The sequence below is a fragment of the Equus quagga genome, chromosome 9 (assembly GCF_021613505.1).
Source record: "Equus quagga isolate Etosha38 chromosome 9, UCLA_HA_Equagga_1.0, whole genome shotgun sequence".
Taxonomy (NCBI): Eukaryota; Metazoa; Chordata; class Mammalia; order Perissodactyla; family Equidae; genus Equus; species Equus quagga.
Genome location: NC_060275.1, coordinates 112,027,138 through 112,053,616, shown reverse-complemented (window position 1 = coordinate 112,053,616; position 26,479 = coordinate 112,027,138). Strand labels below are relative to the sequence as shown.

The 26,479-nt window shown below is 40.9% G+C and overlaps 1 protein-coding gene across 4 annotated transcripts in view; it reads right to left on the bottom strand.

Moving 5' to 3' along the window:
- CTNND2 (catenin delta 2) overlaps window positions 1-26,479 on the bottom strand; it is an 881,420-nt gene that overhangs the window by 193,089 nt on the left and 661,852 nt on the right. For all 4 annotated transcript variants that reach the window (XM_046672368.1, XM_046672371.1, XM_046672369.1 and 1 more), the window contains exon 11: window positions 20,380-20,593. In XM_046672368.1, the coding sequence (XP_046528324.1) occupies window positions 20,380-20,593 (214 nt within the window). The remainder of the gene's footprint in view (window positions 1-20,379; window positions 20,594-26,479) is intronic.

Sequence of the window (26,479 nt, the reverse complement as noted above, 5' to 3'; positions counted from 1 at the left end):
TTGTTATCTAAAAAAAAGAAAGAAAACAGCAAAAAAAATTCTTGGTCTACTCAAGGACCTAAGATACTACTTATTTGAGACTGTAGAGTTTTTTAACAGAAAAATTAACCAAAATACTCATACAAATTGATGTACAAAGTATATGCACTGCAAATGATTATGAATAGCTTTTACCTGTCACCTCCTGGAGACAAAAAAAAATTTAGGGGGAGTGAGATTTTGAGGGGCATAATTGCTTTTGGTCTTACTCAGAGCTACTAGATTTATAATATGCCCTCATTAAATACATGGAATTAACTATTAGATGGAAATGTTTATATCAACCATTTAAATTCTGAAAAATATCTTGCAAAAACAACCTTAGTGATCTTAGATACTGAGCTGTGTTTTATGGCAATAATTAGATAGCACTGTCAATTATTTCTTTGGGTGAATTATGGTTTCTGATGATAAAATCGTATTATTAGCTGGAAAGTATCCTCAATTCCTTTACAGCAAAACATGCATCAATTTAATTTAAAAACTATGTCAAGTTGTTTATATCAAACAATTGTATATAAGGTAACAACACATCGATTCCTGGTAGTTACTGGTGGAGGTGGTGATGGTGATGGTGGTGGAGGTGGGAGAGGTGGTGGAAGTGGTGGAGGTGGTGTGGGTGGTGGTGAAGGCAATGAAGTAGAAAAAGACAAAGAGTGGGGCGAGACCTCAAGCTGGGTTTATATTGTTTGAGATGGAAATAAGATCTCTCCTTGCCCATTCCTATCCTTTCAGTCATGTTCTAGTATTCTCTACAGAAGAGTTAACACACTGTCACCCAGGACAACTCACACAGCAAGCTCTCACTACAAAATCAGAGACAGAGGAGCCGTCAGTGAAGAGAAGCAAGTCTGCCACTGTTCTGATCCTCCCTCTTAGGAAGCTAAAAGAACAGAACAGCGGTTATTAACCGAGGAGTCTGTTCGAGACCCGGATATGCAGCTCAAGAAGTGGAAGACTAGAATAGAGCTTCCAACCAACTAATTCGGGAGGGATTTACTGAGCTCCAGCTATGTGCTGGGTTGAGCACTGCAGATTCAAAGATGGCTAGGACACTGTCCCTGCCCTCAAGGAGCTTATGGGTTAATGCTTACGATAGAGGGAGATGATGTCAACATCTGCTATATATCGTGAATGGAAAATCTGTCCTATCAACATTGGCAGGTGGAGGTATGATTAACGTCACCTCACCATGGGAGATGGTGCCACCAAAATGAAGAGCATGGCAAGTGAGGAAGCCTGGAATATTTGAGATGAGAGAAGTCAGTAGAGTCTCGTAGAATTTTACTATTTCTAAAGTGTCTGTAATATTAGAAATTTATAGTATATAAATTTTTGTCATTAAAACTAAATAGACCCAGAGGAATCACAACATTTAATCACTTCGACCTAGAAAAAACATAATAATTGCTACTAATTTAGTGTACAAGCAAGACAAGTGCAATATACTTAATTTAGCTGTTAGAAAGACATATGTCTTAAAAAAAAAAGAAAGACCTATGTCTTAGTGGTCTTTTTGAGACTACATAATTACAATAGTTCACAGCTCAAAAATTCTTACTTAAAATTACGCCACCGAAATGACTTAACTCATATAAATTATTTATTAATTATGGAGTTGATATGTTCGATAGTAAGCATTTTTTCATAGCTTGATTAAATTTTCTCAGTTTCAGATGGTCATATTTTCCTACATAGAAACATTTCAAGATAAATCACATGGACATTTCTTTTTAAAGATAAAAGCAGACAGCACTGTACTATATTTCCTAAAACAAGGCTATCATTTAAAATATGGACTATGTCTTTAAAGATATGTATTTACATATACAGGGCACTGACATTCTATAACATCTCTAATTCTTTTCTCAAAGGGATGTTTTGTTGCAGGAGATGTGGCTTTAAAAACTCATCTTCTGACCTCCACTCCTAAAAGTTAGTAAGTTTGAGGTCTGAGGACATTTTCTTTAATTTACACCCTCACTTTAAAGATTTATTATTCCCAGAATAAGCATATCTGGATAATATCTAACTTTATATATATATATGTAATTGGCTCGGAGAAGCATGTATTTGTATTCTTAACGGATTCTGTTTAAACAAGTAAGAACTTTTGGTTTGGGACATATGATGTCAACTGTTTGATGTTTCCTTCTCATCCCAAAGTGGGGATGATGACAATGACACACTTTTCACTTGCTGAGAATAATGCACTAAGGACGCTCCTCTTTGAGGAAGTAAGTTACAACATTGACCTTCACGGAAATATGGCTGAGCCTAGGGCACTAATTCTGTTACTAGCAGAGAAAGTAGGAAAATGTGGGCTTAAAACGTGACACATTTATTTTGAAGGTAGAACTCTAGGTTAATATTTAAAGCATCAAAAGAAAAAAGATAATTGTGACGGGTCAAAAACTGACTTTTAAATTTTACATGCTGAAGCATTCATGCCGCTCACGTGCTGCCTCACATACTGTAGAACCTCTGCGTCATGGTGCCTGCAAGGAGACGGGCTGAGCTGTTGATGCCCTGACCTTCAAGGCAGGTACCACCAGTCCCTTCTCCATCTTTGCCCAGGGCAAGACCTTCTCGGTCTGTTACTCCATAGCAAATAGGGAAATGTGAGCCGGTTCCTCAGAGAACCAAACTGAAATCTGCACATGTGTAATGATATAAACTGGCAACTGTCATCAAGGATTCACGTGTAGCAGGGATTCTGGCTCGAATCTGAGCTGACATTTCTGTCCACTGCTGAGTTCAGACAGGACTGAGCATTCCTGGCAGCCTGGAGACATGGGGTTGGTAGAGTCTTGAGTATGGGGCGCAGGAGGTTCCAGGGAAGAACCCAAGCCCTGTGCACCGTGAGGACCTGGACGTATCTAGGGAGGTGAGGCAAGCTAGGCAGTGACTGACAAGTGCTCCTAGAAAGTTCCTATGAGAGAACTGATTTGAGTGAAAACCAGCCAGCAGGTACCATGAGCAGGGTGCAGTAAGGGGGAGTGTGGACTCAGGGACCAGAGTGGGAGCCATTACTTGAATCTGTCCCCAGCCCAGCAGTCAGAAAGGCATGGAGATAAAGATGGAAAAAAGCTATTTCTGTGATGCCTGGGGCATAAGAAACACTGTTGAGGGATTCCAGAACAAAGTGTAATGCAAAGGGCAGTGGACCATCCTTCCTCTCTGGGTCACCTACTACCTCCTAGCTACAGCCTCCTGGGGGCTCAGGGCAGACACCTGTGGGGGCACTTTGCCCAGGCAGCAGCAGGTAATACAGCGACAACCAGCAGAGCAGTGTGCGCCTTGCCCAGGGAGCAGCAGCGATAGCGGGGGAGAACTGTAAGCCCTGCTGGAGCACTGTGCAGGTTCGAACCAAGCCCAGTGTATAAAACAGATGCACAAAGGAAGCTGGGGACAGCAGCCCCTCTAAATGCAGAACTGGGCCTGGCAGAGCGGAGGACAGGGCTGTGCCAGGGACGTAAATGTGCAACAACCACAGGGGCTCCTTGTATGATGTGTGTATGTAAGCATGCAAATGTGTGTGTGTGCATGCCAATGTGTGTGTATCTGTGTGGGCACGCCTGCAATGCACAGGCTTACTTGCATGTGTGTGTGCATGCCACTGTGTGCATGCCACTGTCTTTTATTTTTTGGAGGAGAGAGATGAATGGGAGACAGCTGGCATTTTAAGTAGATTTCCCTTGACTTCAGGCTTTCTCTTCCCCCATCCACGTCTAGGTAACTTTATTCTTCCACAACCCACAGATGCCTTCAAAACACTGACTGCAGGTGATTGCACTCAACTTATTGCCTGCAACTCTCACTGCTGGTGATCTCTCCCAAGGATTCAACAGTATTTGTATAAAAACCCTAAACAGCAAAAGAAACTGCGGACAGTTAGAGAGGGGACACAATGCCAAGAGTAGCTGTGGGCTGCAGTCCTTGCAAATTTCACGTCAGACAGACTTTCTGTGGCCTAATGATTTTTTAAAAAGTAATTTGCATAGATATAGCTGTTTCCATAGCAACTTGGATGGTGTTGTATCGCATCGAGGCCCTAATGGAAGCTTTAGTAAAGCTACTTAGAGATGGCGAGGGGACTCCCTGAGGGTAAAAGGACTATTAATAAGACCCTAGTGTTTGGAGGTTGATCAGCAAACTGTAGAGAGGTATTCCTTTCCTCTCACTGCTGGTGTGGCTTATTTAATCTGACATAGTGTTTGCTTTTGGGAGAGTTACCATCCTGGGATCCCATGAACATTACTTTCTTTTCAATCCCATTTTCATTAGGTTCTAGTTATAAATATCTACTTGTGCTCAATGTGAAGTTTATACATGACAATAAGATTTTACATCTGTGTTTACACACTCCAGGAACTAAGTTAATAACAAGGGCAGTTTGGCAGAAAATTATTAAATTGATAAACTGCTTGAAACTTCTAAATGATCCATATTCATCTCATAACCACAACTGTGTGTTAAATACAAATTTCTACTTTCTGTTAATTTAACAAAGCATTAGGAAATCTCCTGAAAATGGCACGGAAGGTAAAGCAAATTAGTATCAACCTGCTGGTAAATGTCCTTAAGGAAGGATGGATGTGATCGGGCAGGTGTAAGTGACCACACATATCAGAAAACGCCTCCAGGGTCAAAATCGAAGAGAAAAGCATTGACACTCACCCTCTCTCCAGGAAAGAGACCCCAAAGCCGAGGCTCCAGTGGGAGAGAAAATCAAACGGACTGAGTTTTCTTCTAACTCTCTCTTTTCTTTCATTGCCCTGAGCATGCTTGGAATCAATACAAAATTAAACATCTGCTCCATCCAGACCCATCCAGACCCTAAAATCACTTAAAAAGCAAACAAAGAAGTGAAACCAAACAGAAATTGCTACAGTTAATATCCAAGATCTCTTTTTATTAATAAATGTGTTTTGTGACTGCTTTGGAATCAATATTCCTCAGTCTTAGATTTCCAAGCTTATTATTGCCTCTCACTAACGTTAGACAGAAAGAATTCTGAATGAAGAATAAATGATGGAGGATAAGGTATTTTTAGAAAAAAACAACATAAAAAAATAAGGAATGGAAGTAGCCTTTTTTCTTCTGATACTTGTGATCGCAAAATATGGTTGACTGCGAAATCTATCTGGAAACCAGACTAGGGCGCATACTCATGTTTGCTTTTAACTAAGTAACTGCACAGATAAGCTTCAGAAACTATATTTGTGAACAGAGCCACTTGAAAATGGAATTGAATTTATGAATCAAAATCCATTTTCTCAAAAAAAAAAATCCAACATGCACGAAAGCCAAATGGAATATATGGCAAATGGTCTCTTAGCTAATGTGTATCATTATTTTAAGTACTAAATGAGTTTGTTATGGGACTGCTGTAGGTGAAGCACTGAATGCTTTAATGCTCAAGTTTCCATGTTTTTAAAATTATTATTTGAAAAATATTCCAAACTTTGAAGTTGGACAATGGTCATTTGCACAGTAAATTACTCCTTGTTCACTCCCGTGAATAAATAGTACGTGCAAGTTTTTTCTCACGGAAGAGGACAGTGTTGACCCTGGGAGTACTCCCAGCAAGATTTGTGTGAAGTGAATTAAGTTATGTAGAGAATTATAAAGCACTATCCTCATGATTCTTTTCCCTCAAAAGGCGCTGGGATTCTAGAAGAGTATCAGATTAAAAGGCAGACATGGATGGAGAGAAAAGACCAGAACTATTTGAAGCAGGCAGTGATAGGCATTGATGCAAGGAAGCGGACAGCAGCAGCTACGCAGAAGGGACCTACTTGGCATGGGAGTGTGTGTGCATGTGTTTGAGTGTGTGTGCAAGAGTGCACATGCTCACCCATGTGTACAGAGGGGCAACACAATTAAATTCATTTTTATTAAAGAAATGATTCTGTGAGTGTGTATGGGGGACTTTACTGTCACCACTTTCTTGATTCACATTTTATTCTCTTGCTACTGGTATCTGAAAGCCAAACACACGTCCATCTTTAAAACCCATTACAAACATTACTTTCTTCATGAAGTCTTACTTGATCTCAATTGAGGATTCCCTTCCCTCCTTTCAGCTCTTCTGGGCCCTTTCTCGGTGCTTCCTTTGTAGAACAGTTATCCGTGTGTACCCTCCCTCATAACTGACTGACAACTCCTTGGGGACAGACTCGCGTCTACATCATTTTTATATTTTATGTGGTCCACTGCATCTTGCACAGTGTTGCTCAGACATGTCCTGGAGAACACAGAAGAGAAAGAAGCCCAACAGGAAGGCCAGCTGCTAGGCATAATTTGCTTATTTCTCTGGAATTATAGGTCTCTATGATACAGGTCCCTGTGTTAAGAAATCATTTCCCAGAGACTCCTCTTCTGGGCATTCCCTTGGGAGGGTACCTGGTTGATGGCACACAGCTGCCATGATGGCAAATCTGCCATCAGTCACGATGGGTGGCCCAAGGGAAGGGTGAGACGCAAAGTGAAAATAGCTTAGTACATGCAAGACAAAACTGAAGCTTCTCCCCACCAGGCTGAGTTTTGTCCTCTAAGGGACAACCAGGAAGGAAGTTTATTTGAACATTGCATCGGGAATAACAAATAAAGACATCTGTTGCAAAGGAAAACAGGTGTTGGGCAGGGGATGAAGACAGTCTTTATTTCTCCCCTCTCCTCCAGGATCCAGTGGGGATTTCGAAGTTGTGTTCGCTAACACAAGTTAATGTAATTTTTGTGATAATTGTAGAGCAAATAGAGCAAACTCTCAAATATAATTAGAGAAAAGTGCTTCTAATTAACTTGTAACTCGTGAGTCGCAAAGTAGAGCCACAAATCAGTTATGCATTGTCAGACCTAACAAGTAAAATGCACTGTACATTTCCATCTGGGCTAATAAACAAAACAAAACAAAACACCCCTGGCAATACTTTCCTTTGAACTTCTACAACATTTTGGCATGCTTTGAAATTTCATTGTAGATAAGCACGGTACGTTTCACATCACCAGCACCGATGATCATGGACATGAAAAATGAAGACAACTTCAGACAGTCCAGGAACACTCGACATTTCACCTCCACAACACATCAAATGGATGACATTCCTGCAGTACGCTCGAATGGGTGTACAGAGGTTCTGATGAAATCCCAAGAGGTTTTGGAGGGAAGTCAAAGACGATGATAGCTGCAAGCTCCACTCCAGCTAACAGAACCATCAATAACAGTTGCTTACTGCTGACTGGAAGGGTCTGTTACAGGCAATTTCTGCTACATTTATTAGAACTCACTCCACTTTTTTCGCTCTCACATGAGCAAGCACATTGGAATAAGAGGTAACATCGAATTCATTCTAATTTGCAAAAATGATAAATGAACCACATCTTTTCTTTGGATAATTTGCTACTGTTAGCAATAAATTATTTTGGCATGTCTGAAAACACATCCATGCCTCCTAAACCCCCACCACTCTGCTGCCCACCGTAGTGAGTGTTGGCATGGAGAGAGTAGAAAGTGACGTTCCTCAAGCATGAGATCTGAGGACTGCCAGAGGTCTTGTTAGAAATGCGGATTCCCAGGCTATTACCATAGAGATTTGGCGCCCAGAAATTTGTGTTTGACTGGGGCAACTGGGAAATGATTGGTGTAAAGCAGACAGGTTTTGGGACTAGAGGACTAGGGAATGTACCCCACCCAGTTGGGACTCTGAGAAAGTCCCTTAAATCTGACATCAGGGGACGAATGGGCATATTCAGGGCACCCAGTACAATGACAAGTAAGCGGTGGGTGTTCAGAAATGTTCGTTGATTCTCAGATTAGACACATTGAGGAGCAGTAAGAATGTACAACATTGGAAATAATGTGACATATCAGCTCTAGAAACATCCACTGGTGTCCTACGTTGTGGCACAGTTAATAAAGCAGGGATAAGATTGATGTACACAGTCAACAAGTCTATATCTTACCATAGCATACACTACAACGCCCTTAAAAACATTTTATATCAAAATGTCTTGCTCACTGGAACACAGGTGCCACCACCTTGTCATTAATAAGAGGGACACGTCCTGGGGAAGGACGATCTATGGCTGGAAGGGGCCTGGGTTTCTGAAGTTGCTATGGGACAGAGCTGCCTTACCATCCTGGAACACTTAAACCTCCAGACCTCATTTACGGGAGAGAGAGAGAAACTTACATCTAAGCTAACACACCATTATTTGGGGCTTTTCATTTCTTTAAGTTGAGCTTCATTCTAAGTAATGAAATCCCATCCCTTCCTAATCTCCTTAAGGTGCTTCAGTTTCCATCATAATACTTGCCACTCCCTGAAATGACAGGTTTATTGTCTGTCCTGTCCACCACAACACACAAGCTCTAGGAGGGCAGGTCTCTGAGTTTGAAGCTTGAAACATTCCATAACACTTCTGTTAATAGATATTGAAATTACACTTAAAATCTTGATATGGTTCACTTCTTTACAAATAAATCAACGGAAATCCAAGAGCCCTCCCAACTGTGCCCTTTCTTTCTCCCTTCTTCCATCTGGTTCCCTGAAACACAGGCACCACCATCCTGCCAGTAGAAGTGCCATACCCTAGGGATGGTCTATGGCTAGAAGGCACCTGGGTATTCACTGCTGTATCCCAAGCACCTAAACCTCACTGCCACACAGCAGACACTCAACAAACATTTGTTTAATGAATAGATTAGACCTAGAGCCTAGAGAGCTGCTTCAGTCTCTAAGACTAAGAGTGGGGTTGGGCAGGAAGTTAATGATGCAAATTTTCTAATTTGATTAGACTTGGCTTGGTTGGTGAGGAAATTAGGAATCAGAACTAAGGGTGCAAGGGTTGTAAGTTTTGGCTCTTTGCATTTGGATATAACTGGGCTATCTGCTACAGAGAGATAACCCTAAAATGGTTAAAATGACAGCAGATAAGGGCAGACATCTCTATAAAGAACATGTGAGATACAAAGCTGGTTAGAAGATGAGTTGGGGTCAAGAGGCAGACCAAGCACAAACACTTACCTCTTCTCCCCTTCAGGGATCCATTAGAATTAGCAGCAATGGTTTGGTGGGGAATGATTCTTCCCCAGGCCTGCTGTTTCCTTCCTATTAATGGAGCACAATTAAGGTAACACAGGCTCCCCCTCACTCATTCTTCCCCTAGAAGGGGGAGGGAATTATCTAGGTAATCAGGGGACATGCCTGGCTTGGCTCAGCTCCGTCTTTCCTCTTCTTGGGAATGAGAGGCCACAGGGAATTCTAGTTCGCCTGGTCTCCAGGGGATGTGTCCGGGGGGCTGGTAGAGGAGGAGTAAGGCCGCCCTGAACTGTTTCCTGTGCATTGGTGGATACGTCTGCCCAACTCTGGGCTTCTATATTAGCAAACCCACTTGGCAAATGTGCATAGAGCCTGGCCTCCAACCTGACCTGTAACAATAATGAGCTGATAATGTGGCTTCCATCTTTATTTTGCTCAGAACTTGTCTATGGAAGAGAGTGTGAAATACAGAGTTCTAAACTATGACCTGAGGGCCAGCCACCTGCTTTTATACACAAAGTTTTATTGAAACATACCCATGTCCATTTGTTTATGTATTGTCTACAGCTGCTTTCGTCCAATGTAGGTAGAACTGAGTAGCTGTAACAGAGACCCTAAGTGTACAAGCTAAAATAGTTACCATCTGGCCCTTTACAGAAAATCTGTCAACTCCTGTTCTGGAATCCAGAGGAATGTTAGAAAACTGTGTTGCAGCTAGAGCAATGCTGTCAGGTTCAAGAGCAAAGGAAAAGTAAAGGGAAGGCAGGACTCAATTCCAGCAAACACTTCTATCCCTACTCACGCTAAAAAGCAGAGGGCCCAACTGAAGAAGCAGGTTCCACAGGTGGAAACTCAATGGAGCCTTCCTCAAAGTTGCGGGGGACTAGTCAAGGGAAATGCATCACAGAAGCACATGCCATCACAGCAGTAAAAAGAGGGGACAGGAAGATGTGGATCTCAGGGCCCGGAACACGAACAAGCCGAGTCAGTGACTTGAGGAGCACAGATCAGAAGAACTGGACACAGGCGTTTCAGCAACATCAAGAGCAGCCTCAGTTTGGAAATCTGTTGAGGGTGATTCTGCAGCCTTTGTAGAGATAGGAGATCTCGTGATTCCACAGTACGGAGCAGAGAACTGGCTGTGGTGCACAGGATTGAGGGACGTCTGTTAACAAGCGATAATAGGAGGCGTGTCATCAGCGTGCACACCCTCTGTGTGGCACTGCAGAGCTAGGAAACCCAATGCTCAAAGAGGAAATTAAAGATAAAGGTTTCAAAGATGCAGGAAGGGAAAGAAGTCATCTCTGATAAGACCTGGTGCAGTGGGTGTGTGCTGCGTCACCCTAGCTAGGCTGGAACTTTGCCTCCCAGAATTCCCTCCCTGCAAGGTTCCAGGTTAAGGATGTCCACAGGAGAGATCTGCAGGCAATCTGGCAGGCATGAGGGAAGCAGCAGCTGTGAGCTCCGAAGGCTGCAGGCCCAGGGCGTCAGATGCTCCTGCAGCTTGGGTGCAGTTTTGCCGGTCGGCTGCTTCACTTTCTGGGTGTGGGGCAGCAGCCGGGCTGCAGCTCCACCAGCCCCCACCACTTCTCTCTTTTCAGCTTCTCCCTGTCCTGGGGAAGGCACATGTTGGAGTGCGGAGGCAAGGGGAGCCAGCTGTTGTGTGTCTCTCACGTGGCCAATATGCAGCCAATGAGAGGCAGAAGAGGGTACTTGTCTATCCTCATGGGAGCCAGCTGGTCCTTGCTCTCCCCTGCCTCATATCCAGCTTTTCTTCCTAATCTCTGCCTGCTGACCTATGTCAACTTCAGGCCCAGCATCAGACATGGAGGCAAAGTCTTCCTCAGACTTCTTCACCAGCTCCCACCACAATGTCAGGTCTAATTCTGATAATAAATCCCTTTTTTCATATCACTCATTCTGCTCATGCTTCTCTGGTCAAATCACAGCTGATAAGCACAATGATGGGGTTACCTCCACTGCCAGCATCTAAATGTTGCAAGATGGCAGAATGTTTACACTTCTACTTTCCCAAAGAGACAATATGCACGAACGGATTCACCTTCCTTCAACCGGTAAATGCATAATACTAAAATTAACCTTTTGCTGGGATTTTTTTCTCCTGATTCAATTTAAATTCACAGCTCGTGGACTCTGGAAGCCAGGCACCACCAAACTGGCCTCACGTGACTGAATAAATCCAAGGAGATCTCCACTTGGTCATCTTACCTCTGATACTGTGGTTGGCAGAATAACAGTCCTTCAAAAAGGTCCACATCCTCATCTCCAGAGTGGGAATATGCCAAAGGGGACTTTGAAGATGTGATTGATTTAAGGATCCTGAGATGGGGAGATTACCTGGAGAGTGTCCTGGACTATCCGGGCAGGCCCAGTCTAATCACATGGGTCCCTAAGAGCAGAGAACCATTCCTGGTGGCAATCAGAGGGAGATGCGACTATGGGTGACTTATCAGAGATGTGATGTTGCTGGCTTTGAAAAGAGTGGAAGCGGGTCGCCAGTCAAGGAATGTGGGCAGCCTCTAGAAGCTGGAAAAGACAAGGACTGTCGCCTAATGTCTCCAGAAAGGAAGTTTTGTTGACACCTTGATTTTAGCCCAGTGAGACTTGTGTTGGACTCCTAACCTCCAGAACTGGAAGATAATAAATTTGTATTGTTTTAAGCAGCTGAATTTGTGGAAACCTGTTGTAGCAGCAATAGGTAACCAATACAGACTTCACTGAGTGGCTGCCATGGCCTCGGCTAGGGCTGGTCTCTGGGTACACACCTGTGTCTGGGGTAACTGCTCTTAGGGCTTGGGATGGCTTCTTTTCTAAAGGTGATGGGCACAGGCCAGGGTTCACACCCTAGACCAGTGAGAAGAGTGGGTGTTCACACTGAAATAATGAATTTTCTGAGACCCTGAAATTATGTGACCAATTCCACGGTGAGGCAGTCCCGGTTTCTGAAGAAACCAGACCCCAAAGAGGGTATGGAGAACCCTTCTGGCAGAGACTATACAGAATAAAAAAGTTGGGGAGGATGGTTTTTACACTTTAGTTAACTTAAGAATTGTGGACTTTGAACTTCAGCACACAATAGCAAGAGATATTGATTTTTAGACTTTAATTCCTTTGAACTTTAATGTCTTTGGACTTCAACATGAAAGTGGATTTAAACTTTGATTTTTAGTTTCTCTTTGGGAATTTGGTATTTGGTGGGGTTTATATTAAAATTCGAAGCATTCTACCTTGTTGGCATTTCCTTACTGGAATGTCTCTATTCATTTTTATCTTTATGATGCTGTTTAATCTTATTGCAGAACCTCTGTTATTCTATGTTGAAAAACAAGGCTGGACATTTTTTGGGATAAGAAATAAATTTGGGACTTAAATCTTGAGAACACAGTGACCCTAGATTTGACTTAATGTGCTATTTTGACCCATTTCAGCACCTCTTGGTGTAATACATGAAGTGCCCACCAGGAGTCCCACAAGATCACCAAAAAGCCCCATGAAGATGGAAGAAAGGTTATATTGACAAAATGCTTAGTCCCGCTTTGGAGAGATGAGCCATGCCGCTGGGTGATCATAGCAAACAGCACAACAGAAAAAAATGGGCTGGAAGATGTTAGTGGGGAAAATGCTTCCCCTCTGTCTCAATGTCTCATTCCATGACGGGTGTTTAATTAACGCTACATCCCAGACTTCTTTTGAAACAGTAAGCTCACTTGGCTAACAGGGCTAAAGTAATGTCTCCAACCGGGGCTTCTATCAGCAACAGAGACAATATTTAGTAATATTTACACTTTGTCTTATCTATCAAACTGTTTTGAATGCATGCAGGGAAGAAGATATTATTTATTAGGGACATCACGGAATAAAGAAAAGAACAAAAGGAGTAATTCAGCAGAGGAGAAACTTCATCATATTTCTGCAAGATGCAAAATAGATGGAGACGAGTTGGCTGGTGAAGTTGAAGGAGAAGCCAGCACAGCCCAGGATATGCACAGAGAGAACTCCCTCCCAATGACCCAATGAGCTGGCTGACTCTCCTGGTGGAAACCTAGGAGAGATTCATGCTCAGAGAAGGCAGGCATATGGGATGCAGAAATGAGAAGGGAGGCTACAACAGGGTGATTGACTGAAAGGAGACAGTTGCCTGCCCTCTCAGTCTCCATTCCCACCCAGGTGGAGAGAACACCCAGCAGCCAGAAAATTACTGACCTCTCACTCCAGGCCAGAGAAATAAACAAAACAAATGCACAACTCATAATAATATTCTTGAAAGAGACTGATTGCATTGGGGGAGAACTAAAAAGCTAAAGTGGGCGTATGAGCCTTAGAGAAAAGCCTTCCTCATTAAGATGCGTGGACTCCCCACACAGCAGTACACCCTACCTGCTCACCTGAAGTCAAGCTCACAGCTAACAAGCTTCACCAATGCGCACGGAGCTCAGACTCTCTACTCCTTCTGTCTTAAAAACAAGCAGAGAACTGAGGGGCTCCACACATTTAAAGTAAGCCTGCAAAATCAATGAGAAAGACTCCCATCAAAACAAATAGAAGAAAATGCCACCAAAGAAAAGTGAGATGACTCATGATAAAGAGAAAACAAACCTTAGTTCTAAATAATATTCTTAGAGAAATCTGAAAATAGTTTATATTCCTAAAACAAGAAGAGAGGCTATAAAAAAATAACCCAAAAGAGAGTTCTTAGAATTAAAATAATGTAAGTAATATCTCCCTAGATCCTTAGACACACACACACACACACACAAAATCCTCATAGATAGATTGAGGGAAATGTTGGGTATTGGAGAAATCTCTAGGAATGTATGATTAAAAGGTAAAGGGCTCCAAATTATATAACAAAATATAAGACAGAGGGAAAATCCAAGAGGTTCAAAATCTGACTAATAATTCCAGAAAGAGAGGACAAACAAAACGGGCAAATATAAAAAAAAACAAAAAACAGGAATTTTCTGGCACTGAAGAAGGTCATGACTCTTTAAATTTAAAGTGTCCAATACCAGTGAATTAAAAGAAAAGGGCACATACCTAGATACATCATCACAGACTTTTATAGCATCAAGGACAAAATTATGGAAAACATTCCCAAGAAAAATAATTTTCTATCCATCTGTATCTAGTAAATATCAGTCACGTATGAGTATTAATATTGACATTTTCAGAATTTAATCTCTTAAGTATCTTCTTTTAGGAACTTAGAGGAGAATAAACCATGAAGGAGAAGGGTATGGGATCTCGGAGACAGAAGTTTCAACCCAGGAGAGCTATGCAGCAGGTCTAGAGAGAGATCATCCAAGTCTGCCCCAGAGATGGAGGATGCCAGCAGTGAGACCTTTGGAAAAGTAAGGAATTAATGATGACTGAAATTATGGACAAAGCTGAGTTGCTGGGCATTGTAGTTGATGGACGATCCATTCGGATATGATGCTAGAAATGTACTTCTTCCACAAGGATCATTGCTTTGCACCCACAGGGAAAGAAGTGTGATTGGAGGGTACCACACAGGTCTGCTCTTCCATTATAATGCACAGGCTGATCTCTGGCTTTCAACTTTTTGAATCAAGCTATAGAAAACCTTGAAAGATTGACTATGGTTACAGAATAGATCGCAAACATATTTAACCTTGACAATGTAAAACTCGGGTATGATGACAGAAGTTGTAAAGGAGAAGGATAAAGACAGAGAAGCACTAATATCCTTATCTTACAAAATGGGTGACAAGAGATGTTTGTGTTAGATGGAAGAAACAGTGGATTAACTTTGAAGTTACTGACTGAATTTGCAAAGGAGCCAAGAATAATGGTCCCACCATACTGGAAAGAAAGAGAAGGCATGAGTGGTGAAAATGCAAAAAATCCTCCTCCATGCTAATAGAAAAATGATCATTTATTGACAGAGAGAAATAAGCATATTATTTAAAGGCATGGAATAAACATGAGAAAACTGAAAAACAAAGCAAAACAAAGCAAAAGTAAGGTGGAATGCCTCTGAGGGAACTGGCAGGAGGATAGATGAGATAGGGGACTGTTGTTTTCACTATAAGCATTTTCATGCTATTTTATGTTTTGACTATACGCATCTATTACTTTGGGTTCTTTTTTGGGGGTGGGGGGTGAGGAAGATTGGCCCTGAGCCAACATCTGTTGCCAATCTTCCTCTTTTTTTTGCTTGAGGAGGATGGTCGCTGAGCTAACATCTGTGCCAATCCTCCTCTACCTTGCATGTGGGATGCCGACACAGCATGGCTTGATGATAGGTCTGTGCTGGGGATCTGAACCCATGAACCCCAGGCCACCAAAGCAGAGTGGGCAAGGCCAACCAGTATGCCACAGGGCCAGCCCCTACCTCTATTACTTTGATTGAAAAAATCAAAAGAAGACAATGCATTTAATTATCATCCTTGCCACTTCCAATCCTTTATAAGTAGTTGCTTTAAGAAGATGCATTAAGAAATCAGGCCAATAGGGTCCTGTTTATTTTAAACACAGCAACACTATTTAGCTCTCATAGTTCTGCATTTATTTGCATTGCTTTACTTCCCTGACCAACAAATGTGTTTGCTCACACCGGGAAAGGTGAAGGACAGCCTAGATTTGTGTCTGTACTAGTTTCCTGGGGCTGCCATGACAAAGTACCATAGACTGAGTGGCTTAAACAATAGGGCTTACTGTCTCACGGTTCTGGAGGCTAGAAATCCAAGATCAAGGTGTCACAAGGGTTGGTTCTTTCTGAGGCTGTGAGGAAGAATCTGTTCCATGCCTCTCTCCTAGCTTCTGGTGGTTTGCTGGCAATCTTGGCGTTCCTTGCCTTGTCGAAGCATCACCTTGATTTCTGTCTTCATCTTCACATGGCCTTCTCCCTATGTGCGTTTGGGTCCAAATTTCCTCTTTTCATAAGGACATCAGCTCTACTGCATTAAGGGCCCATCATACTCTAGTATCCTAACTTAACTAATTACATCTGAGTCACATTTTGTGGGACTATGGGTTAGGACTTCAACATACGAATTGGGGAAGGGGGGTACGTAATTCAACTTAAAATAAGCCCTTTAGAGCCTAGGCATTAAATCAATTAACCTAATGCTTGTAAGTAAAATGGTTAAATCGAGGCCTATCCCCTTAATTAAAAGGAAAGACTATTTTGGTATGGGAAGCATAAGACGAATGAACACACTCTGCTCTTGGAGAAGCAGAATTCTTAAGGACACTTGCTTTCAACTGAAATAAAACTTATTTATTAAGTTTTATGGTTTAATAAAAATTGTTTTATTATGATTTGTAAAGCATTCTGAAATCTTTAGTTGGACATTTCAAAATTTAGGTTGATTATTTCCATATTTAGAGAGAGAAAAATTATATTAGTCAAGCCCAAAGGACACGCAGCATTTCTAATCAAACTTTATTTGCTAAGGAGCATTTCAAGTAATGGCTAGCATACAATAGCTTCAACTGGATTTAAATAAAATTCTGATCATCATCTCATAGTAATTATTGCATAGGAAGAAAATTATTTATTGCAAGGCCTAACAGGCAGTGTCAAAATATATTCTGTTGTGAATAGATACGGCGGCGCAAACAGGCAGCTGTTTTTTTCAGCATGCATAAATGCATGTAAATACCTCAATTTTAACATTTTATTATTGTTGAAATAGTTTGCCAAGGAATACTCAGTAAATAATTCAAAGCTCTGCAAGATCAGTTCTTTCTTTTAGTTTTCATTGTTTATAATTTGGCACTCTCGATTTCTGGATAGATAGCCTAGGTCTAATCTAAAATCTGGTTTATAAACATGCTTTATTTATTTTTTTTAAATCACTAAAATTGTTCTTTTGCATATTTGTTGACAACACATCCTAGTTTGTAAATATCTAGAGAGGAATCCAAAGGGTACATCACTCCCTCCCTATAATTTTTTTTCAACGCTCATTTGATTTCATGCATTCCCTAATGGCAGGAAGGAGAATGCAACAGAAAACACTCCTGTGTATAGTGGGCTCCTGTAAGGTACTAGTCCTCACCCCATGCTGAACTCGGTATTAGGTCTGCTGAAGAATTACAAAGGAAGGAAAAGCCACAGTTATTATGTTTAAATCACTGTTGTCTTTATTCATGCATGAATATCTAACCTAATCCCAAAAAGGATTTGAGGAGGGAGGGTCCTTGTGACAACAGAAGTGAAGCGAGCCTTTCAGGCTTACACTCTACTCCACCTTCCTGAGCCATGGCCTCCCTGGCTGCTCATCTAGAAAAGAACGCCAGCCCTGCACATGCAGACGTACAGGGCTCAGGACACACCTGGCACCTGTAGAAATCCAAAAGCATTTGAGAAATGAACGATTAAGGAATGAATGGAGGGCCTGGACTCACATAGAGTAGTAAAGAGTTCATCGGACTTGGGAAGAGATGAGAGACTCAGAGGAGGAGTAGAAAGAGAATAACATAAGAGAAATGAAAGATTTGATGACCTTCAGGTTAAATCGGGTTAACTGTACTAAAAGACTGGATTCCCAAAGCTCTGCAGGAGCCCACAGAGTCCAACCTTTCACAGCTCACTTTGGCAGATGACCATGGGCTGGTGCTGAAGATGAAAATGACTCTCTAAGGCTCTTGGGGGTGAATTCATTCGCCTCATTTTACTCTTGCTTCAGGCAGTGGAGTCAGCTTTGGCTAGATTTGCATCACTGATGCTGTTTCTAAACCGAAGACAGCAGGGCCCTGTGGGTTTCCGGGTGCCCTCAGATTTCTGCCAGCAGGGAAATTTAGAATGCTTTGTTACTACAGACTGGCCCACAGCAGCAATTCCTTCCATGCTAGAATGTTCTCCTAGATGCTTGCTTCTGATTTCCTTTTCTAGAGCGGCAGCTTAGCCCAGGTGCTGGTTGTTTTTCAATAGTACCCATCATGGCAACTCCACAAATCACCAGTTTCAGCCAGTCCAAATGTTCTGACAACATGTTTTTCTTTGAAAAAGGTAAAATTCATGCCTAAAGTTCAGCCAAGCACAATAAGACCCTGCCTCTGTAAAGGCAGAAAACATCTATTGAGGTAGCAACCACTGTCACCCGAATCGATTCAGCTCTGATGGCTTGGATGGCGTATGGCAGATGACAGCATTTCTTCTAGGAGAGGAGGTAGAGAGAGTTTTGGCTACCAGCACATGCTGATGAAGAAACAGTGAGTCACGACACGACAATGGGTGCAAACCCGCACTCTTCTCAAAAGTGGCAGAGGAAGGGCATACATGCTCTCTCTACATCAAGTAGTAACATCTTTCCTACAGCTAAAGTTTCACCAGGAAAGGAAACTTCCTGACATTCTGAAAAGGTTATTTACCTTTGCTGTTTCCAAACGAGGCTCACATAGAAATTTTTGATGTTGTGCAGGTGCATATAACGGGTGACACCCAGCATCTGTCAGAAGCAGTGCTAAAAGCAATGGAGTAGCCGGCCGTCAGTCCCTTCATAGCGGCTTCAAGCATCAGAAGCAGCACGGGCATGCTGCACTGGGCAGTGTCGCAGGACAGAGGCACTGCTGTCATTTCCTTTCTGGTTTAAGCCATCAATCACCTCAACGTTTTCATGTGGCTGAATTTCCTTGGCAATGAGATAAGCCACCACAGAGGCTGCCTCTAGACAAGGGTTTTGTGTTAGGGCAAATCCAAATTTTAGTAAAACCTAATTTGTTTCAAATCACACAACGGATGCATAAGATACACTGCGGACAGTGTTCCTTTAGTTCTGCTGGCCTCATGTTTTCACTGGCAAGGTCTTAACGCACAGAAGCAGCGTGATGTTTGTTTTCTGTCACATGCATTGAGTCTTTTCTCTTGCAAGCATTTTCAATTTAAACACAATCCACTAAAATAAAGATGCGTGTTCATAACTATAATGGCAGGGTGTATTTTCAGTTATTACTATATTAATGGCGTGAGTTATTATTATCTTAACTCACCCTACAACTATCCTACACATCATAATATGTGCTTAATAAGGTTTTACCTTAACTGATCCCGTCACACGATGTTAGCTGAGTGTGAAACATTACTTAAATAACATCGTAACCCCTAACAACTGTTTTTTTCCACAAAGACAATTCTCCACTTAGTGAAAGAAAAAACAAAAGGAAGAAAAGTGAAGTCTGGTGCTAATTTAGCTAAGAGTGTGAAAGAGATGTGACAATAATCTTAAAGGGTGTAAATTTAGGAAAATAAGCTGAAGCTGAGAGTCTTGACTCAAGACTGAACAATATTTATGTCTCTCTAGCTTGAGTCATGCATTTTCTTAAACACGTTCACGTACACTTCATCAGCATAGCTACAAGGAAATGTTAGAGTCGAGACAGCTGGTCAATGGAATCACGGATAATTAAAAGATCCTTTTTTGAGAGTCAACCTTGCGATCCCTTTTGCCAAACACTCGCTTGCAGGGGTACTTTGATGAACCAAAACCCAAACATCACCTAGAACAGCAATGTGCATAACCAAGAAGAGTAATTTGAAATCCCATGTTGAGGCCATTTATGTTATTAGCGCTCCAGCAAGTAAAACTGCACATTTGAAAAGCGAGGTACGAGAGTGACTGGCTAACATTTCCTGTGTTCATACGTATTCCAAGAAAGGCATGTGCTATAAATGCTTTACACATTCTCATCCACTAAATCCTCCCGACTCTATGAGGTGGGGACTATAATTATCTCCATTCAGCCAAACTCAGCAGTTCTATGTTCATGGACAGGCTTTCTCTCAAGTTCACTTAGGAAAAATTCCCTAATATGAGAATACTATAACCTGGAGACTTTTAGTAGACATAAATATTTTATTCAAGAAATTAACCGTTAAGTATGATAAGATAGATCTCTGTTGTTAACCACACTATAAACCAGAATATACACCATATTAACAATAACTCACATACCTTGTCCTTTTATCAATTATTATTAATGCCATTCTAATGATGACCCATGGGTATTGTAAGATGCTCAACTACTCTTAGATCAAATGACAAAACTGAAATATGGTCACAGAATTTTAGTGAGGGTTAGATTGATTGGACTCTGATTACTTAATTTGATTAATCCATGTTTGTTCGATTTGATACCCTTTTATTCATGTGTTTAGTCATTTGTAAACACGTATTGGGACTGCCTGTGTTATTAGCCCTCTGAAAGGCCTGGACCATAATACTTGGTGAGCACATATGATACTATGCTGGATAGCGGAAATCTTATCTCGAGAGTCAGTCGTGCTGTTCATAAGCGTTCTAACCTGTGACCAGCTCCCGGATCTCCAGGTCGGTGGTCTTGCGGAGCAACCTCACCAGCGCTGGGATGCCGCCGCAGTTTTTCAGGGCAATTTTGTTATCATCGTTGGCCTTCCCATACACCAAATTTCTCAAGGCTCCACAGGCACTGCGGTGGACTTCTGTCATCCGATGATCCAGCAGGTCCACCAGGAGCTGGATGCCTCCTTGTCTCCTTATCTGAAAGAGCAAAGGACACAGCTTTTGCCTTAGAGAAGTTTTCACCATTTAAACCAAAACAGGTTTCTCATATGAAGTAGTTGCCACAATTAATTGCACTGAACTGAATTAAGGCATACAAAGGGAAAGAAAACAAATGAGTGTTCTGCTTAGATTTTATTGCCTTTACTTGCTTTAATATCCTACCAATAAAAATTCAAATGCATTTCCTTTCAAGCTACGGAATTTTGGAGAGGTGATTTTAACTTCATAATGAGTGTCTCAGACATTTCTCTCTATAAAAATATGCCACACACTCATGGCATGAAGCAGATGGAGGACCAAAAGAATGCTTCTCTCTCCTAAGACTCATTACATTTAACCACTGTCTTAAAGGGCTGCGGGATTGATGCACAAAATTACATTAAATTTTGGTGTTCTTTTTACCTAAGGAAAATTTTGATTTTTTTTTATAAGTGAATGGAAAAAAACCTTGCAATATGTTTCTAGCTGTGTGTTCTCCTTTAATTTTTTAGACCACTTTTAAAATTTAAACTGCAAACAAACAGGCTAGTTAACATACAGACCATTTCACGGAGTTTTCATTAGCAAAGCTGTATTTGAATATTTCTGTATTAATGTGGAAAAATAACACGATTCGTTAGTAACATTCTTTCCTTTTTTTAAACTTCAATGGCCCTCAGGGATCACAGGATTATCATTTGGCATGAAAGAATATAATTTGATACCTTCCCTACTTAGTTTTTTTATGACAGAAAATGCATTCATTCTGCAGATGTGCTGGGTCACATGCTAAATCCCCAAGTCTTCCAAGGGACTCCAATGCCAGTTTCTCTATGAGGCTGCTCCAACCACACCATTTACAACTGCAATCTGATGTCATTTTTCCTATGTGTGTATATTTCATGTGTGCTTTATATTCTCTGTGTTTAATTATTTTAGTAATGATGAAACTATTAAAAAAAGAGGTATTAGGGCCATTCTTACAGTTCACTGACTGGTTATATATTAAAAGCAGGTGGCATAGTAAATCTATCTATGTATATAGCTACGTATTTTATCTATATCTATATATTTTAGATATACTGTGTATTATAGTTAATATTCCTATTTTATGATATTTCCCATTCAAAGAACTTAATGAATTAAGCTATTAAAATATTACTCCAAAGCATTAAGAGGGAAAATGAATGCAACATCAATTCTTTTTTTTTTTTTTTTTTTTTTAAGATTTTATTTTTTCCTTTTTCTCCCCAAAGCCCCCCGGTACATAGTTGTGTATTCTTCGTTGTGGGTTCCTCTAGTTGTGGCATGTGGGACGCTGCCTCAGCGTGGTCTGACGAGCAGTGCCATGTCCGCGCCCAGGATTCGAACCGACGAAACACTGGGCCGCCTGCAGCGGAGCGCGCGAACTTAACCACTCGGCCACGGGGCCAGCCCCGCAACATCAATTCTTAATGGTATAATGAGAACGCAATATTTTCAGTGTGATCCTAATTAATGCCATATATCCAAATTTATAATGAAATCTTAAGTTCTATTTTAATCTCTTTAGAGAAACACAAATAGGACAATCAAGTTTTGCTTCTGCCCTTATTTTTGGGGTCACTGGATTGTCTACATTAAAAACTTTTGTTTTCTTGAGGTTGAATTTTATGTAAAAATGTGACAATCCTACTTCAGTTTTCTGAAGCCAGACATGAGTCAGAGTTGATATTTAGGCATTCACAGATGTGACATGTGATGGTCAGGTCTGTGTCTCCTCTGCTTCCTCCTCTTGCTGCCTCCCTTCTCCCAACCAGAAGGGAAGCCGTGAGGTGGACTTTCAGTTCTCTTGTAGCATCTTCATTCTGGTGGCTGTGGACAGGTCCCAATGTTGTCCTCTTCACTTCCGCTCTGCTCCTCTCCTGGGTCCTCCCTCCCTTCAACTTCTCCTTACGCCCAATTCCTCCAGTTCCTTCTTGTATCCAACCTTAAACCCTTTAGAAGACTCTAAACAAACTTCTTTTAAACATTAATAAAGTACAGCTTCTCTTTGAAAAACTATCAGGGGAAACTCTCTTTTTTGAAATGGCACCTTTTCTTCCTCTCCCACTAAATGGCCAGCCATCTATTTTACATTGACGTTCCCTGTCAATCACTCAACATCCAACAGGGGAGCGCTTGTTTCAGCCTACACAATATCATTTTAGGCCAGCTTACCCTCTCTCCTACTCCTTTCATCATCTTCATGCAAAATTCTTCAAAAGTCAAATCTTACAAGATTATGGGTTTAACATTATTAAAACAAAGTTAATAAAATGTCATATAATACTGTATCTAATATATGTGAAATAAAATGCCTTAGAAGAATATCTGTCACGTGGTAGTAAGTTAGTAAATATCAGATGAGTAGAATATGGTGCAGTTGGGTGTCACGTGTTAGTTTCCTTCTCTCTCTTTTTTACTATTTTAAAATAGACATTACTTTTTAGAGCTGTTTTAGTTCCACAGCAAAATTGAGCAGAAAGTGCAGAGAATGCCCATATACCCCTGCCCTCACACAAGCATAGCCTCCCCTTTATCAACATCCCCTTCAGAATGGGACATTTGTCATAATCAGTGAACCTACACTGACATATCGTGATAACCCAAAGTCCATAGTTTACATTATGGTTCATTCTTGGTGTCACACATTCTGTGCGTCTCGACAAATGTATAATGACACGTATCTACCATTACAGTATCATACGGAATAGTTTCACTGCCCTAAAAATCCTCTGTTCTTTACCTATTCATCCCCCCTCCTCTCTAACCTCTGGCAACCACTGATCTTTTTACTGTCTCCGTAGTTTTACTTTTTCCAGAATGTCATATAGTTGGAGTCATACAGTATGTAGCTTTATAGATTGGCTTCTTTCATTTAGGAATAAGCATTTAATACTCTTCTATGTCTTTTCATGGCTTGATAGCACATTTCTTTTTGGTGCTGAATAATATTCCATTGTATGGATACAGGACAGTTTATTTATCCATTCATCTACAAAGGACATCTTGGTTGCTTCCAAGTTTTGGTAATTATGGATAAAGCTGCTATAAACATCTGAGAGCAGGTGGTTGTGTAGACATTAAGTTTTCAACCTCTTTGGTAAATACCAAGGAGCACAACTATTGGACTGTATAGTAAGAGTATGTTTAGTTTTGTAACAAATTGACAAATTGTCCTCCAAAGGAATTGGACCATTTTGCATTCCCTCCAGGAAGGAATGAGAGTTCCTGTTGCTCCACCTCCTTGCCAGCATTTGGTGTGGTCAGTGTTTTGAATTTTGGCCATTCTAATAGGTTGTAGTGGTATCTCATTGTTTTCTTTTCTTTTAAGAGTGTGTGATTCAGACTTATTTACATTAGCAAACTATTGAATAAAAACAGTCAATGTTGAAATCTATTGTGGGGGACTGGGATTGGCTACCCCAAGATATGTCTCTTTGGCATGAGGATTATTTTGGGCTGGTTACTTTTAAAAACTGCAGACAGGAAAGAAACTCTGAAAAGTAGAATTTACCTACCCATTGTAAGAGACATTTACATTTGTAAAGGAAATCTCCATCTTTAACGGTGTCTCCCTCTCTGTACCAGGAAGAAGAGGGGATGACCTTATCTCTAGAAACTCTTATCAATGTGGAAGGCAAGGACTTAAATCTGCATAATAACCTTACTCTTATTTACTGTCCTTTTCTGTTAATCTCCTATAACTGACTCCCTCCACCCCCAACATCCTCCTTTGCCTTTAGGTGAAGATGATATTTAAGGTGGTGGCTTCAGCCATTTTGGTGAGTTGCTTAGTTTGCCTGAGCCTCTCGCAGGTATACATGTTATAAAGCTTTGTTTAATTTTCTCCTGTTACTCTGTGTCATGTGAATTTAATTCGATGTCCGGCCAGAAGGACCAAGAGCGGGTAGTGGAAATGTCTTCCTCCCCTACAATATATAGGAAAGATAATAGCTTAAATTGGATCTGGACTGAACAAACCTCATCTCTGCTACTTTGCTGAATTTGATAGAATCAGGAAATGACTGAAAAGGGCCTTTCATACATAACCTGAATAGACGATCTTAAATTCATTTACTAATGATTCTTTGAGAGATGGTCCACTTCAGCCAATTGTTCTTATGTCAATAGCTCACATTTATTTTTCTGCTCAGCTGTGAACTTCAGATAGCTAGATGGAGAGAGCAGTCTACAAGAAGTAAGGAAGGTGGGGGCTCATGAACCTCACACCCAGAGGAAATAAAAAAATGGATTAGCTAATCAAACAAAACAAAACTATGCCCTATTGCCTGTCCTTTTAGGCTCTTTACAGACAGGGCATTCTTTAACCTGATGGCGACAGTCTCTTGGGGATGGAGGCTGGGATGTGTGTGCACAGAATCAGTGAAGCTCACTCAGTTTGAGCCAGGGGAGAATGAAAATGGCTTCCACACCTTTGCCATACAATCCACTGTTTTAAAGTGTTTTTACAATTTAAACTCCAGAACTAAAAGTATCTAAAAATCATTCAAGAGTAGGATGCAATGATTTTCTTCTTCGCCCTTTCATTACAAGGCAGAATATATATAAGCCTTTTAAATCAGAAAAAAAATGGATGGGCAATTAAATTAAATACAAGAAAAATGCAAGTAATGCAATATTATCCATTGCAAAAAATGGGGCCTGACCACTTAATGGATTTGTTACTCTTAACATTATCTGCATTTATTGAGAGAGAATACAAAATATTTACAAATGAATTAGCTATTATCATTAAATTGATATCAACATCAATAAACAATTTAGAACATATCCAATTACAGCAGTGTGTGTATGTTCAAGACAGTCTTCATGAAATTATAATGATAATGATGATGTATGGTGGGTTAAAAAACTAACAGGGACTAGAGTTCTACTTGGGAGGTACCCGTCTTCATATAGAAAAATACTACTGAAAAGTTGCTTTGAAAATAGTGAGACCCTGAGGGCATGGGCTGTGGGTGTTCTTTGCAATAAAAGACACTACTAACCTGCTCTTCATCTGAAAGGTGGAGGAGTTTGGAGCTTTGGGGTGGATGGTGGGGGAGGAAGAGGCTGGAGCAGCCTATTGTTAACATACTGGTTGATGAGATAAGGACCTCAAAACAGCTAAGCACTTGGGTATACATTCTATCCCTTTCAAGGATCTATTTTATTTTAAGCAAAACAGATATATCTTTGGGCTTCTGGTTTAGTCTAAAAGAAACTAGACTGGACATGAAACTCAAAGTAAGTTTAAAAGTAAGTTTAATAATAGCCTGCAGGACTAATAATATATAGTACTTCCTCTTGCTCTAGAAATTTATGAACAATCAAGTCACAACTTCTGAGAATCAATTTAGAGAAAGCTGACTAAAAGGTACTTTGGATTCAGTGATTTTAGTAAATTTCTAAATAACTTATTTTTCAATGACGCTGATGTGGGGGATTGGAATTGGCCACCTCAAGATATGTCTCTGGCATGAGGATTATTTTGGCTGGTTACGTTTAAAAACTGCAGACATGAGGGAAACTCTGTAAAGCAGAATTTACTTACTCTTTGTAAGACATATTTACATTTGTAAAGGAAATCTCCATCTGTAAAGGTGTCTCCCTCACTGTACCAGGAAGAAGGAGGGATGACCTTATCTCTAGAAACTCTTAATCAATGCAGAAGGCAAGGACTTAAATCTGAACAATAACCTTACTCTTGTTTACTGTGCTTTTTCTGGTAATCTCCCATAATTGACTCCTCCCACCCCCAACATCCTCCTTTGTCTCTAGCTGAAGATGGTATTTAAGGTGAGAGCTTCCGTCATTTTGGCAAGTTACTCAGTTTTTCTGGGTCTCTCCCAGGTATAC